This window comes from Rhyacophila brunnea, unplaced genomic scaffold (genome assembly GCF_057557595.1).
Source record: "Rhyacophila brunnea isolate RB1 unplaced genomic scaffold, BYU_Rbru_1.0 scaffold_17, whole genome shotgun sequence".
NCBI classification, from domain to species: domain Eukaryota; kingdom Metazoa; phylum Arthropoda; class Insecta; order Trichoptera; family Rhyacophilidae; genus Rhyacophila; species Rhyacophila brunnea.
In genome coordinates, this window is record NW_028232827.1 from 35,040,325 (window position 1) to 35,057,951 (window position 17,627).

General features: G+C 33.4%; 1 protein-coding gene across 1 annotated transcript; it reads right to left on the bottom strand.

Moving 5' to 3' along the window:
• Positions 1 to 4,343: 4,343 nt before the first annotated feature.
• LOC147074002 (uncharacterized) lies at positions 4,344 to 14,257 on the bottom strand. Its single transcript, XM_085944474.1, has 2 exons — positions 13,246 to 14,257; positions 4,344 to 5,412 (listed from the first exon to the last, which is right to left on the bottom strand). Exons 1-2 carry the CDS (start codon positions 14,015 to 14,017, stop codon positions 5,261 to 5,263), a joined length of 924 nt encoding a protein of 307 aa, XP_085800600.1. The 5' UTR covers positions 14,018 to 14,257; the 3' UTR covers positions 4,344 to 5,260.
• Positions 14,258 to 17,627: the final 3,370 nt, after the last annotated feature.

The window sequence follows — 17,627 nt, forward strand, 5'->3', positions numbered from 1 at the left end:
ACGACTCAAATGGAATAGTTTATACTTAAAACCATTACAATTTACTAGTTGTAAGAATTAAAGAAGTATTCCGGATGCCGCCAAAGAGTGCGGCACTTCGTACCCTTGTGGCACAGCCTCAAGGGTTCTGTCGCCGTGGCCGGGACGTGACAGGGTGGAAGAAGAAGAAGAATGTTATAAGAAGATATAACGAACTTATTTATGTTTTGTAGAAGTTGCTATCATTTGTTATTATTTTTACTATTGGCTCGTCCATATATAATTGTTTTTTTTTTAAGTTGAAGAGTGACTATGGGAGAGTGTGGTCAATCACTGCCGATTTTGATACGGAACAATAGATGGGTACATAATATTATTAAATGTTTTTTATTGATTATTTAGAGTGATACAGCATCCATGGACCGCACGCTACTGCTATCTATACATTATGATACTATCGTATATAATAAAATAATAAACCATTAAATCATATCATAGACAACATTTAAATTATATTTACAATCCTACAGTGTTTGGAGTGTCAATATGCTTGTATTTTTTTTATTTACAGTATATAATAATTAATTAACTATGTTATAATTTAATAAATCAATTTAATTAGAATATTAGAAATGTTAAATCGCAAACTATACAATCCTGACCAGCTGGTCTATTCTATACACATGGCTGCTTTCAGTCCGCTATGGTAGCTAAATAGGGTAGGAAAGTATCGAATTATTAACATTAATTGTAACAATTACAATAGTTTAGTTATAGTTGTTACAATAAGTACTAAGTATGTTTTAACAGCACTTCTCTTGGCTGTGATAAATTTTAGAGACCGAGATAGTCAGTTTTGACAGTTCAGACGGTTAACTTATTGTAATAATTGTTATAATAAGTGTTGATTATTCGATACTTTCCTATCCTATTTAGCTGTCGTAGCGGACCGAAAGCAGGCTTGTATATAGAACAGACCAGCTGGTACTCTATCCTCATAAAATGAATAGCATAGACTCCCAGCGTTACCAACTTAGCGTTTTTCTTGCCAGATCTAGCATTTTTTGATAGGCATCTAGCTTATGGCATTTTTATTCACGTGTTTTGAAAATAATCTAGATATTTAGTTTATTTATTCAGATATTCAATGAAGCTTCAGAAATAAAACAACACATTGAAACAATATGAGCATTCTTGGCGTTATAGTGATATAATGGTATCAGATATTATAATAATTCAATGTGTGCTTAGGCATGTGGCATCGGATCGACGATTATCAAGAATTCCACTCTCTGGCATTAATTACTGATTATTACAATATAACGTAGGTTGTTTAATTAATTAATAATTTTTTGTTAATTTTGAAATAATTTTCTGGGAAAATATAGTGATTTCCATCCATATACTTTTTTTCGATAGGCAAACAAAGGTATTGAAATTTTATTTTCACAAAACCTAGCATTTTCCCTGCCAAATAGCTTCTTTTTGTACCCCGTCTGGCTTGTTTTATTAACGATAAATAGTTGGCAACACTGAGGCTCACGTGTTTGTCAAACAACTGTAATTTTATTATTAAATTTGGAAAATCATTTAGTTTTTGTATTTTTACAAAACTGCGTACTAAACGTACAACAATTTTGATAGGGTGTGTGTTTTTTTAAAGATATTGTTATAAAAAAATAGCTGCTGTCTATAATTTACTACTGAGTATTTTGTTGATTATACATTTCACATAATTACTTACTTAACTATTTTCGAGATTCTGTAAATGAGGGTTTGTTCTAAAATAATCGACTATTACTTTTCCAATATGAGATAATATTCATATTTATTTGATGTTTCACTAGATGAGTGACTTCGACTTGTATAGTATTGAGTCGTAGAGGATAATGTTGAAACGGGACAAAAATGCAACTCTGTATGACTCCAATAGACAAATATAGTACCTAGTACATACTATTACTATCAGGCAACGAATAAAAAAAGAAAGGAAGGAACATACTGATTCATTGCAGTATAAAAATGGGCAACCAAATTCGCCATTTTGGAAAACGACAATTTTGCGTAAACAAATATCACGTGGCTTGTACGTGTGTGTATAAACTTCGTATGTGTTTGTAATTTTGTGTATTTTATGTTTGTGTATCACGCAATGTCGGCCATATTTGCCGGCCTTTCTGATTGCCGTGATTTGTACATATGCTCATTCCTTCTTTTTTTTATTCATAGCTACTAACTAGGTCAGGTGGTATTGACTTGCGACGTATGAAGTCAAAAAGAATGATGAAGAAAAACGCTGCAAGGATGAAACCCTGCTTGACTCCGGTAGTGGAATACAGTACTAATATAATTTGGTTATATTGCGTATTACTAATTTTATTTCTACGGCTGTATTCACATCATGTTCTGTATTGTTTTTACACACTAAATTCTAAATTAAATTAATAGTACCTACACATACAATTAAAGTGTTACTACACATATATTTATACACATTTAATGTGTAATAAACACACCATACGTGCTTTTTTAAAATTAACTACGGTTGTATTGTGTGTTAAAAACATCGAATTATCTATATAACCCTAATTAATAATGTAAATCAAAGCGCAATATGAAAGTATTTCGCACATAATCAAAATAAGACAACATTGCAAACATGGTATTATACATTATTTTACTAAAATATTATTATAACTACTTAGAGGTCGTCTATGTTACATGACTTCTCAATCGTCTCAAATCACATCTGTTACCCCCTGTTTAAATTATATTATATTCTTAACCCCCCCCCACATTCGTTAAAAAACAATTTCGTTAAAAATTATCAATTTTAGTATAGTAGCATCATATTGTACTGTTTTATTCTCGAAAAAATACTATTATTATGTTGGTTTTCTGATGTCATACTTAACTATATACACCTCTTACATACATATTTCGTTACAAATCAATACATTGTAATATATTATATCAGACCCCCTCTTAAGATGTGAGTCATTTTATAGTATGTACGACCACTTAGGCCTGAATACTATTGATATTATAAATTCTATGAGAATTGATACATCATTATTTTTCGTTATTGTTTGTGGAATAGGCTCTTAATGCGCCGCCTAGACGGTAGCGACTAGCCTGCGCGATAAAGTTTGTGCAAACTACTTTTACAGGGCTTTTCGGTTTGCGCGAGCTACAGTTTTCCCGTCCATACACACGGGCTTCTCGATACAAACTGGTTTGCGCAGGTAAGCTTGTGGTAAAGCATGAGCGTCTAAGCGCTTAATACTGGATTCTTGAAATTAGCAATAAGTAGGCAGTATTATCTAGCAAAGAGTCTATAAAATAAATGCATGTTATCAATAAGTCGCACGCGTTACGAAAATCAATGGTAGATATCGTTTTGAAAATTGGTGACCGAGAGAGCTTTAAAGCTTGCAGAGTTTTTGAAATAGTGACTGTTAACACGAATTTTTTTATTGGATTTTTTAAAATAAATAAATAACAAATTATTGTAACGTTTTGCGCAAAAAATAGTTGTAAAATACTGTATACATCATCTCTAATATAAGGATATATTCTACACTGTAATCATTTGACCAAAATATACATTTAAAAATTCTTAGTAAATCAAAGCATCTTGGTTATGCTTTGATTAATATAAAGTACAATAGTTGATTATTCCTAACATGCATATAAAACATCTACAACTACTTTTACATATTTTTAAAACTAAGTATATTGTGTCGCTAGATTTCAAAATCAGCCAAGTCCACCTTTAGGTATTTTTGACTTTTTTTGTGAATTGCTGAAGAACAACTGATTTCTAACATTTATGCATTTTCAAAATGTGGAATTTATTAATTTTCAATATTCTATACTCGACATAATATAAACTTTCACCCTTGTGACTGTGTATTTGAGAAAACAAAAAGCTGTTTTTCTCCTATTCATCTATTATGGACTTGGCTGCTTTTGATATCTAGCGACACTATTACGATTGGTACGACAGTCATCTTTATATTTGTTCTAGCTTAAAAAATTACAGAATCGGTATTACATAGTAGTATTATGTATATATCAAGATCTTTTAAACATATTAATTATTATGTATAAATCATTAAAATAATATTAATGTCTGAATATGTATTAGTAATTTAAAATCAAGATTAAATTTTGATGACCAAGTGTCAAAATAAATATTTAAATAAGTACATTATATAGTATCTATCTTAATGTATAATTAAAACCTTAACTGAAGAATACACTATGGCCTCCCAGCCTAGACTAAAAAATAGCAATACATAATTAAAGGTTTCCTTATGTAGTTGTCGAATAATAACTATATTTTGAATAAAAACAAAAATATGTCAAAATAATATTTTTTATTACATCGATCCAATTTGACAGGCTCAGGTCTCATATCTGAAAGTTTCAATTAATACTTAATTCTATCGTGACCAGGAGCTTTTCAGCTTTCTTAATCATCCGGTGTAAGCAATATAATATTTAAAAATAAGTATTCAATTGAAAAAGTCATTTTAGATTTGTAGACAGACGTCAGACTTGTGTTTTTATTAGGGATTCCAATACAGGTATTTGAAAACCGGTATTCCACTATTTTTCGATACCGAAATACCAGTTTTAGAAAATCAGACAATACCGATATATTCGGTATTTAGTGGAAACAAAATGTACTAATTAACATGAAAGTTTTAAAGAGGACTGTAATTTTTTGTCGGGTTACGTCATTTGTTTGTATATATACAAATATTTCATGATGGAATAATAATTATACACTATAATTGCCTGTGCCTAATTTTGTTATATTTATCCGCCAATGAGGAGATTATACATACGTCATAATATAAATTTATTGAAAGATCATTCGAAGAAGAGAGTACTAATAATTCAACTACTAGGCATTTGTCACAGTCATCAGTGAAACATCAGTATCTCTACCGTATTTTACCATTTGTAAAGGGTTACAAATATTATGTACATGTTTAGATACACAATATTAATATTTTAAAGACATTTTTATATCCATGTTTATTGGTAGATACTTCTGTTTTTTCATATATTTCACAAATACCGGTATTCAATAGGAAATACCGAAATACCGGTATTGGTATATTTATTCGGTATTGCAATCCCTAGTTTTTATATTCGTACGATATCGCAAAATCTGTGTTGGATTGTGAATTTACCTTCACGTGTCGACATTTTAAAGATAAAACTCACAGGTCCGACGTCTGTCATACTCCGGATACGTAAAAGTTGCTTAGTGTCTGCGAATGATCCGAACTCTGCGCCTTCCCATGTCGGGAGAGGAATCGTCTTCGCTCTCGATGGATCCTCGACGGTCTGCTGCGTCCAACATTAAGGCAGATGCAGGGAATGACGATCGGCGTAGAAGTGGAGCAGGGCGACCACCTGGACAAAAATAAATGATAGTATGTAATTATCACGTAATTACATAAATCTACTATCCATATGCTTACACGACAAATCACAGAATACAAAAATGGATTGAAAGAAATGAATGAACTACTTAAACCAGATCACTTCTCAGACAGACCGATTGGTTGTTGTGATTTGGTTTACACGAGGAACAATGATAATGGGTTTATTTCCACCTTATCTTCACTAAAGTAACAATATATACTTATGTCAAATTATGAATTTTATACACTCTAGTTCAGTGGTGGCGAACATATGGCACGCGTGTAACCAGTGGCACGCGAGATGATTTTGCATGGCACGCGTTTGAAGAAAAATAGGTAGGTACCTACTATAATAATAAATGACAGATCGCATTATATAAAAAATAGCAGGCAAATACTCTTCTTGACGTTTAATATATAATTGCGTAGGTCGGTGTGTATGCGTCACATATTAGGTATATTATCGCACTAAACTCATCAGGCAGGGGGGAACGCCGCACCGCGAACCTCTAATTTTGGTGGATTTACAATGCTTGAAACCACTGTAGGGAGTGAATTCCTCATCTGATCGGAGCAATTCTAGTGTGAATTTGTGCGTAAAGAATGAAACTAATTAGTACATTAACAAACAATTTCATTCCTACCATAGATATATTAAAAGTAGAGATAGGCAACGATTTGGCTTCTTCTTACAACTGAATGAAGCATGCCGACAACAGCCGATAACTCACGAGAAATGGCGATGCGATAAAAAAAAATGCAAGGCATCACGGAGGATTTACTTTGGTCATTATAACGTACCCATATAATATAATGTTGACGTGGAAGTTTTGCCGCAAATTGATTACCAACCTGTTTCAGCATACCTTTTTACCATACTTGCCGGCTTCACCATACTTTTATACACCATGCCGCGCCTAGATTCCTACCCACAAAAAATGACTGCACCAAATAATATGAGACATAAACTTGGTGAAGCTAGTGGTAGTATTTCTGGCAGACAGTTTCAAAATTGGTAGACCGAAATTTATGGCGTCGGTAATTGTAAAATGTGATAACGCTTCTATATGCTTTGATCTGTAAGTGGTATTTAGAACATCATCATTTTTTAATAGAATTTTCAAAAACCATTTTCCCCATAACTGCTACGCCAGACAGTTGAAAAATAATATTTGGGAAATTTTGGCCCGCTTACGTAAAAAGGTTCGCCAACTCTGCTCTAGTTACTAGTGCATAGGATCGTAACTCTTTAATATTGGTATAACAGTGAATCATTGAAAAATCTTAAAAACTGCTAAAATAGCAGCCATGTCAAAATTACCTAAGATTTCCACACTATTACTGCATAAACATTTGATATTTCGCGAATCATCCAATATTAACACTAAAGAGAAAAAATACTCTTTAAAAAGCTCGTACAACATCCTAACAAATTTTATATTACAGGTTCACGATATCGAGACTAACTGCCAGAAAAAAGCAAGGAAACTACATAAATCTTTTATAATCAAAATAGCATATCCTTAGGTATATAATCTACAGTGCGACTTCTATATCAAGTCTTATACGTCACTACGGTCGTTGCTGGAACTAAAATCCTTCCCCCACATTTACTTTCCCGCGCCCATAATTCAGTGTGTGTTTGACATTGCGTGGAGTTTTGTTGATATATTAAAATGCCTGAAACTTTCCGGAAGCAGACGATGTGCATTGTTTTGATTGTAGAAGTATTGTCAGGAGGACAAACAGCTTTTAATTCCTTTCAATAGTACCAGAGATAGAGTATCTGCTCTAAATTCATGAAGCAAAATCCAAATATAATAATGGTTGTATCCATGGGGCAGGATGGAATATGTGACAGTTTTAAAGCATACAATAAAATAATACACGGCCATAGTGGAGACGAAGATACAAGAAATTGTACTATTTGTATAATATGAGTCCACATACCGTGCAGTCAATTTGACCACTTTAGATAGCTGGTCATGTACACAGGACGAACACTACACTCAAAAGAAAGAAAAATGCAACTATACCGAGATGAATAGAATCAGCATGGAGATACATTCAAGCAGCATCAGATTGACCTAGGTTGCTACTATTTATTTATTAATTTAAAAAAAGATACGTTGAGCACATAACAAATTATTAATTCAAAACGTTCACAACATGACATTTAGAATAAAAAGTACAAGTAAATAAACTTAGAGATAAAAAAACAAAGCAAAAAATAATTTTATAGAAAAGAAATAAACTAAAAAACAACAATAATTTAAAAAAAAAATACAAATTACACAATAAAATAATAGAACTTTAAAAACATAATGCATAATGAATCGCTAAAAATGTCTACATCTCTAGGGAGTGCATTGACCAGCCGCACAGCCCTCGCTATTGGTACCTGGTCAGCCTGACATGAGGAAACAGCTATCACCCAAAATAGGTCATGGCTGCGACCACGCATGTAATTGACGGGTGCATACAAATCAAATTTTCTAGAATATCGGGATTGGAAAGTGACCTACGAGCTTCAAGAGAATGAAAGGCGAGCATGCCTTGAAGAAAGTTAGTCGGGAAGCTGTCATTAGGAAAATAATTATAAACATTAAAATAAAGATGTTCTTGATGATGATGGCATATTAACTTACGATATACGTACGTCAAACACGATTCGCGTACTATGTACGTACGTCATCGATTTGCGAAGCCTTACATGAAAATTTTAACGAGCTTTTAAGCTACCTACTTAAATATGTAAACAGTCGTGTAGAAGAAGTTGTTTAAGAAAAGTAGAAGGCGACTGAGTAATAGAGAATAACGTGACTTGCTTCTAACACTTATCGATTGTAGAAAGGTTTACATAATAGGCTATATAGGATAATATAACATTAAAGATACCAGTGGCGATGGTGGAGGTAGGCCGTTAAGATTTTACAGAAATAGTGCACGCCAAGCTTTGTCAGTCATACGTATTTGTTTTCACTGAACTAAGTCTACACTTCTTTACAGATGGTGTTGGTTAGTTTTTAAAATTTAATTAAACTGCGAAAATCAAGCCACAATGGATAAATTATCAAAAAATACTCGTCTATCTATAAAATATCAAAATTTATGCCATTAAATCATACATAATATTGGATATTTTATAGATAGAATAATATTTTATATCTATTATGCTTTGGTTAGTAGGGCTGAATGAATTTAAAACAACTAACCAACAACATGACGTGTAATAATATGTATTCATAATTTTACGGAAACAAATAAGTAGGTATGAATGAATAAGTGTGTACAATTTTGTCGGATCGCCCAAAGCATACCATAACTATTATGATTTAGGTAGGGTTTAATTGATTTTTAAAAACGAACCAACACTATCTGTAAATTAATTGTAGTCTTAGTTCAATAAAAACAAATACATATGACTGACAAAGTTTAATGTGCACTATTTGTGTCGAATATTAACAGCCTACCTCCACCCTTTGCCACTGGAACATACACGCCGTATTCAAAGGATGTTAGCTACAAAATGCCGAATTATTATCTAAATTTAGCGATTTAAGTGAAGTGGAAAAAAAGACTTGGAAAGAAAGGACCGTAAGAGAAACGAATGGGTTAGGAAGCAGACAAGAGTACGCGATGTAAAAGACGTTGCCAAACAGCTGAAACGGAGATGGGCGGGGCACATTGCTCGCCGAAAGGTCGGCCGCTGGACAAATGCCGTCATCCAATGGTACCCAAGGGGTACGAAACGGCCACAGGGTCGCCCTAAAAGCCGCTGGATTGATGAACTGGTAAAGTTCGGCGGAAATACGTGGCAGCGAACGACACAGGACCGAGAGAGTTGGAGAAAGCTTGGGGAGGCCTTCATCCAGCAGTGGAGTGACCCTGGCTGATGATGATGATGATATGTTAGCTTTGACCGAAAACCATAACAAAAACGTTTTTTTTCCTCCTGTAAAATTTGATTGTGTGGATTAACACCTTTTCCTTTTCACTTTTTTATTGTGGAATGTAACTAGAAAGAATCATCTGTATCCATCATCATTACGAGATATGGAATGGATCCCGGCTTCTTCTAATAGCTCTCCCTCTCTTTCTCCTACTGTTACTATATGAAACAGTTGCGAAGGGTGGCGGTAGGCTGTTATCCGCTATAAATAGTGCAAATTAATCTTTGTTAGATTGTTAGTCATACGTATTTGTTTTTATTGAACTAAGAATACAATTTACAGATGGTGTTGGTTAGTTTTTAAAATCAATTAAACCCTACCTAACCAAACGATAATAGTTTTGGTGTACTTTGGGCGATATGACAAAATTGTGCATACTTTTTCATTCATACTTATTTGTTTTCGTTGAATCAAGAATACATATTACACATATTGTTGGTTCATTTTTTTAAAATCATTAATCCCTGCCTAACCAAACTATGATAGATAAACATCAAAGTTTGTATGAATTAATCGCATAATTTTAGATATTTTATGGATAGACTAGTACCTATTTTTGACTATTATTTATTATGGCATTGTTTCGCAGGGTTTAATTGAATTTTAAAAACTAACTATCACCGTCGGTAAATTGTCGTTTTATTTCAATGAAAACATGTGCGTATGACTGATAAAGTTTATCAGTCATACGCATAAATATTTATGGCTGATAAAGCCAACCTCCACCCTTCGCCACTGATCTAAAGTGACCCAGTTAATTATCCAAGTATCTATACGGTGTTTAACTATATTTTATCTTGAGAATAGAGAGTAAATGAGAATTTGAAAAGAATAATACGCTCTCTACTATAAATGTTTTTTTCTATCGAGCTGTTTTTTTAATATATATATTTTTTGTGATAAATATAAGTGTGCGTCTATTTACCTGCATTAGGTAATTGAAAACGGTTGTTCAAGTAGATAGATAAAGAAAATAATCCGTCATCAAATAAAATGATAACACTTAGTAAAAATATTAACAAATGTGGTTTTATTTGGGTCTCAGATACACAAGAAATGTAAATAAGCCGTGGAAAAATTCTTTCATTTATACATAAAAAATCCTTAACCTAAATAATTAATGCTATTATATTATACGTGTAGATATACTACAGCGTAAATCACATGTGAATAAAAGCCAACCTGATTCCGGCGTCCTGAAAAGCCGCTAAATATTATCTATAGAGTGTTTGGAGGTGGATGATGTGGAAGAGATAGAAGGTCGTTGTTACGTGGATGTTTGGAGGAGAGTTTATTGATTGATACAATAATATACTGTATAGAGATGACGGCGTGATATTATAATCGCGGATAATGATGTACTGGTGAGATCGATATGACGAAGAGATTAATTCTCTTAATGAATTGAGAAACTCAATTCGAGTGGAATAACATTATTATGTACAGTATGTCGAGTGAAGAACTTGTGACAGGAGTAGTACGTCTCGTGACGGACTCGATAAATTGAGTGAGGACTCATAGATTGTCTTTTTTATTTATACTAATGCAGTAGGTACATATATTATTTATTTTAAAAAAATGACACGTTGAGCACATAACAAATTATTAATTCAAGACGTTCACAACATGACATTTAGAATACAAGGTACAAGTAACTCAACTGAGAAAAAACAAGGTATAGGAAAAAAATTACGCAAAATTAATTTTATGGAAAAGAAATAAAAAAATAAAACAACAACTTTAATTAAAAAAAAAACACAAATTTAACAATAAAATAGAATTTTAAAAACAGAATATTTAATGCATCGCTAAAAATGTCTATATCTCTAGGGAGTGCATTGACCAGCCGCACAGCCCTCGCTATTGGTGCCTGGTGAGCCTGACATGAGATATTGTCGTAATTACCAATCAAAACAGTTAAATCAAATCCAATCAAACAGTCTCGTGGAAAAAAATAATTCGACTATCTGAACTAGATAGGCCACATAACATAACATAAAATCTAATATTTTTATATAAAGTTTGCATAAAATTAGACAACTGTGTTAGGTAATATTTTTGGAGAATTATCGAGCGCTCCGGCTTGTAAATTTTTTTACTTCGAGCGCTGAAATTGATGAATATTACGATTTTTTACAGGACTGGAGCTGGCATGGAGCACAGTTGGGCGCCTGAATAGTTTTGTGACCCCCCATTATGCCTGAAGCGTAAAGTATTCAACCAATGTGTGCTAATTGTCCTCAAATATATATGTGAAACATGACATCGAAAGGTACATGCAGAAAACTACGCGACGTGATAGGGGTCACAAAAGTGATGAAATAGTAATGGGCTGCACATGTCGCTCAGCTGGGAAATTAAAAAACCATTGAGTCACCCTAAAACCCACTACATCATGTTTGACAGCTGATGTAGGCAGCAGCGAAGAACAAAGGACCGAGGAGAATGGAAAAAGCTAGAGGAGTCATTCATCCAGCAGTGGATTGACCGTGCTGATGATGATTTACAATATGCGTAATATATTAATATTACTAAACATTATTGATTTTTTATACCCAAATGTCGTAAAAATGTAAGTACATATTGGTAAATAATAAAATTCCGATATGGAAGTTGATAGGTAGATAAATATGCTATATTATCTCTAACTCCATAGGGGTGTACCCACCTACGCAAACAAATATGTGCGTAGTCGATACAGTTTATTAGTGATGTGCGCAAATCGACGGGCAGGTAATTTATAGTTATCTATAGCCCCGGATGCATTTTAATCAATCGAGCTGCATCGAAAGTGCATCCAGGATAGACTCTTCCTTACTGGGCGTGATTTGACGGAAGCGTAACATGGTGTGGATACATATCGTAATAACGTGTTTGCACCTGTCTGAAGGGCGAATGTCGAAGTGCGACTGAAATGGGATGGTCCACCAATATAATATTATATTTTGAAAACTAAACAAAAGTAAATTATTAAACACTACAGTTTTCATTGATCTACCATTGAGCTCATAAAACAAATATTATATATTTTTTTAAATTGGCATAGTCCAGAAACGCAGTTTTTTCAATGTAGCCACACAAGGGCAGATTTGTTGGATGAGACTGTATGTCATTATGTACGTATTTTGAAAAATGGAAATCGACAATATAATTTTTAATCAAACTAAGGTATGCATTGACATCAAACTATGATTTTAATTTTCAAAAATCGAATGTTTCGAAGGGCAATTCAAATGTATTGACTAAATGACACACGAAAAAATTTCAGATGTATATGACATTATATTTGAATATGCAATACAATTTACAATTTAGAAATGGAAGCTCGTCGCTTCAGCGAGATTTCATTAGTATATGACGCCATTTGGACACCAATATAACTAGATGAATTCTGTTAGCTAATAATTGGTATTTAAAATTATTTCGATTAGACAACAGAATGCTGCAAACCGTAGTGTAGGTACATAATATGTATATTTTTATGAATTTCATTCATATTAACCGGCTCCAAGAAGGAAATTATCTAGTTGTTTTCGCATTCAGATGGTGGCGCCAAATCGTCGTTTTATCATATTGACAATTTGAAAAGTAAGTGTTTTATAGCAAAAAACAAAAGAAAATTCATAATGAGAATTAATCATAGATTCGAATATTGTATTGGATTGCATATTGATTTTATACATGCCTACTAGTAATAAAGAGCTTTAAATACTAAGCTTTTAAAATATTACCTGTAAATCAAGTTAATAATACAGTATTAAATTTCTTATATAAAAATTCGTTTTACAATAGTACGTATTATAATAAAAGCTATGTTAGTTTTAATGACTAGTTGTGACATTTAATTTGAAGTAACAGTGGCAACTTACCGATAAGCTTGAGGTGAGTTCTGATTGGTCCAATGGGTGGTGTACTGGGTGTATCATTTCCGGTCGGAAGTCCAGGTCCTGGCATCGGTGTACCAACTCCCAGAGCAACAGAATCTCTCCTCATCCTGGTAAAAGCACTTCCAACACTTTCATAACGACACAAACTGGCTGCCCTTCCAGCAACAGACCTCGATAGGATAACAATAGGCTCGCTTGATGTTACAGATGACTCTTTTCTGGAATGCCTAGCGTTTGCGAATTCAACCAAGGAGCATTTTCTCTGGTCGCCATCGTATGTATCACCAGAGCGGCGAAGTAATGAATTTTTTATAACACTGGCGGCATCGTAAATGGAGAAAACTGCTGATATTAACAGAAATACAACAATTACGCCTAAAAGCGTCACGGATGCATTGTTGGGTGGTATCTTTTTCCCCACATGAAAACCAGCTTCCAAACAAACTCCCAATGTATTTGCGTTGTGATCGTTGTCCAGAAAAAATACGCCCATCCTATCGCAAACAGGCTTAGACTTCATGGAAACTTCTGCACGGAAATTCTCCGTTACTGCTTGTATCACGTCCTCCGCCATTTCTTCAGTAACATTCGGTGAATAGTTGACATTTGTCAAAAAACTAACAAATGGTTGAACGAGGTATCGGAATATAACTAGTCCCAGCAAAATAAGTACGTAGAATAAAGCAAATCGGTCCACAAAACGAACCTCCCTCGGTGTATAATCTAAATTCTCAGATTTCTTGACGACACTCATCCCAAATTATTGTATGTATTTGATTGTTTGTTTTGAACTCTATCACACGTCGCTTGTCAAACTTGTCACAGCGAATAACTCAGCAAGAAACTCCTGATAAAACCACAACACTAAAAAGCTCAATATTGAAACACTGCAAGAATATTTTTCACAATCAAACAGATATTCAGTGGAGTGTTAGTTATTATTCGGAAGAAATCCAGCACAACGAGCTAGCCGGTGCGTTGACAGTTCTCGAGTGAGATGTTGTGAAAAGCGGAAGAAGGTTTTCCTGCGCAGGGAGGATGCGCAGTCGACCGCCAGCTGTTGCCCGGATGACATTCAAAGGTTGTTTACCAGGAAATGCGTTGCACACTTGCACATGGGATGCACATATTTATTGGATGGACTGCGCCATGATTGATTTTAGTTCGGGGAATAAGCTCACCTGGGAAATTATTACCTGGGGAAATGCATGCACCTGCGTAGTAAATAAACCTAATATTGACATAATTTTCAGTTCAAGCTAGACTTGTTAAACTTGAGCGATGTTATACATATGACTTATTACTTTTCTTTTAAATAAAAAAAAAATGGGATAAACATGCGAATTACAGTTAGGTAATATAATATTAATTTAAATGTAACAAAGACACATAGACAATATTTTTTCAAAATCAAATGTATTTATTTATACGTACCTGACATTACAAATTATACGTTCAAGACATGATAAGATAAAGAAAATAAGTAACTTTAGGTAGTGTTCTTTAGTTATTACTAATTAAAACTTTTATAGTGTGGAAAAATATTCGCAAATATTAAAAACACAGAACTAGTGGCGGCACTTTTTAGTAGACTGTAGCAAGGGGATGAATTGGATGCTGAGGCAGGTGGGGGTATACAGGGATTCAACCCAGGTAGTAACATTTAATGTTGATAAGGCGGGTGCGCTCGGATGGCTCCGTTATCCCGCACTCACCCACTAGCACTATCAGTCTTACGGTTACAATATACTTATAGTGGCTATATAGTATGAATTTATTGATTTGAATTGATAGGCGCGGCGGGCCATGTCACTTGTCACTCGTCGTTAGGGATTCCAATCCCGGGATCCCGAACTATTTTCGATACCTATGAATCCCGGGATTGGTAAACATAATCCCGAAACTTTCGGGATTGAGTTTTTATCATTTTTTATGGAAAATAAAATAAAAATAAAACAGAAAAAATACTTTTAATAACATATAAATAAATTACAAATAAACTGAGTGAATGAAGTTTAATTTATTACCCATGTGTTCCTAATTCATTTTCTTTTTTCACATAAATTAATAAAAATGAGAAAGATTGGAAAAAACAATGCTTCGCACTTATAACAAAGTGGATTCCACCATGTTTTTTAATGCATTTGTCATTTTTATTTTAATTTTAATTGAACTTGTATTTGTTATCTTTTTTTAAAAAAATAAAACTGTTTTACTTTCACATTATTATTTATACATATTACAATATTATTTACTCCATTATACCTATGTATTTCCAATATTGAACGTACACAATATTAACAATACATGTCTTAAATTGTGTAAATTATACTAAATTTATTTTTGACCGATTTTATCAACGTTATTTACATATATAGAAATTTTATATTAACTATTGAAAAAAATGCCAATCCCGGGATCGTCAAATCGTAATTCCTAAATCCCGGGATCAAGATTTTGGCTCGGGATTGGATTCACTACTAGTCGTGGTTTTATGATCTGAAGGTAACTAAATTATTTATAACATGTCAGCGCATCTATTCTATACAGACTGCTATCGGCCGCTATCAGCAGCTATTTAGGGTAGTTTTTAATATTTTTATATCGAAGTATTAGCACTTATTGTAACAATTACCATAAGTTAGTTGTAATTGTTACAATACCTGCTATGTTTTAACAGCACCTCTCTTAGCTGTGTAAACGTTTAGAGCAAGATATACAGTTTTGACAGTTTAGACTGCTAACTTATTGTAACAATTATAATATTTCAATACATAAATAAAATAAAAAAGCCTTTTTATTTCTTACAAATAAAAGTTTAAAGTTTTTATTTCTTACAAAGAGTTAATTGACTATATCCAACGAATATATATATTATAACCTATGAATATATCTATTATGTATATATATGTATCTATGATTGTATGATCTACTTATTTTATAGATTTTATAATATTAATTAGTATTATTTTTTTATATTTTTGTGTAATACATATATATACTTATATTAAGATTTTTTATTTTGTATATAATACTATTAGATAATGTTTATAAATTAAACAGTGATATGTAATTAGTTTGCTTGGTTTGTAAGAACCCCTCTTCGGTTGAAGGCCCCCTCCAAAGAGTTCCACTGGACTCTGTTTTTGGCTATTTGTAGCCAATTTGGGCCCGCTGTCTTTATGATGTCGTCTTGCCATCTCGCACGGGGTCTTCCTCTATAGCGTTTCGCTTTTGGGCCGTTCCACGAAGTAATTATTGTTGTCCATCTCTCATCTTGTAGTCGCGCTACATGACGCGCCCATTTCCATTTAAGTCTTTGAGCATGGATTACTGATTAGAGCGTCTGTGGCTTTTGAAATATTTCTTATTTTTTGTCTTTTGTTGATATTTAGCATACTACATTCAATACCGCGTTGGCAGCTGGTGATTTTGTTCTTTACTATGCTAGAGTATCTCCAGGTCTGACAGGTATATGTTAAGAATGGTAGGAGACATGAGTTCATCACTCTAGTTTTTATCTTTGCTGTCATATCGCCTTTAAATATTTCCTTTAAGCTCCAGTATTTATTCCAAGAACTTTGTATTCTTCTTTCTAATTCCAGCTCATTGTTTTTCCTGTCAAAACAAATTTGTTTCCCCAGGTAGGTGTAATTTTCTATGTAGGTAAGTACATCGTTGTCGATTGATATTTTTGATTCTATGCTGTTCGTCATTCGCATTGTTTTTGATAGGTTCATTTCTAAACCGACTTGTTTGCTGATTTTCAATACAAAAATATGATAAGCTACCCTCGATAAGCCGATAGCGGCTTATAGCAGTCTTGTGTATAGAATAGATGCGCTAGACGTACTACAATCTTTGTGGGAGGTAGGTTAGGAATAATAATTGTATGGGATTAGCGTTACCAAAATTGGCCCAAACAGGCAGTATTCACTTATGTTGTTTATATATTTCAACATTAGTATTAGTTTACGTAATTTAATTGAATATATTATATTTTTAATAATGATTATTAGGTATTATAAAATTTCTTTTCTGTGCATTTTACAGCCCCCTGAATCGTTCTTACCGGGTGATTTTCATCCCCAACACCTCCACTTGACGTATTCATTCTTATTATGAGTGTCTTCATTACTAAGTGTTGTACCCATAGACTATAGATACATCTAGACGCCACCCGTTGCATTGCTAAATGAAGCTGCGTGCCGTGCGTTTGGTTTGTGGGCGAGCGAACGCATTCGTCTACAAATGTTCGAGACCATAGACCATTTCGCTAGTGCTCGCCCAAAGTGCTCGCACTAGACGCTCAGAATTAAAATATAAGTTTCTATTTTTTTACGTTATATAGTATTTTTAAGCGG

Coding starts and splice junctions, on each gene's coding strand:
- LOC147074002 (XM_085944474.1), bottom strand. CDS start 14,017: ATGAGTGTCGTCAAGAAATCTGAGAATTTAGATTATACACCGAGGGAG. Junction 5,413..13,245: donor AACTCACCTCAAGCTTATCG/GTAAGTTGCCAC, acceptor ATTTTTGTCCAG/GTGGTCGCCCTGCTCCACTT.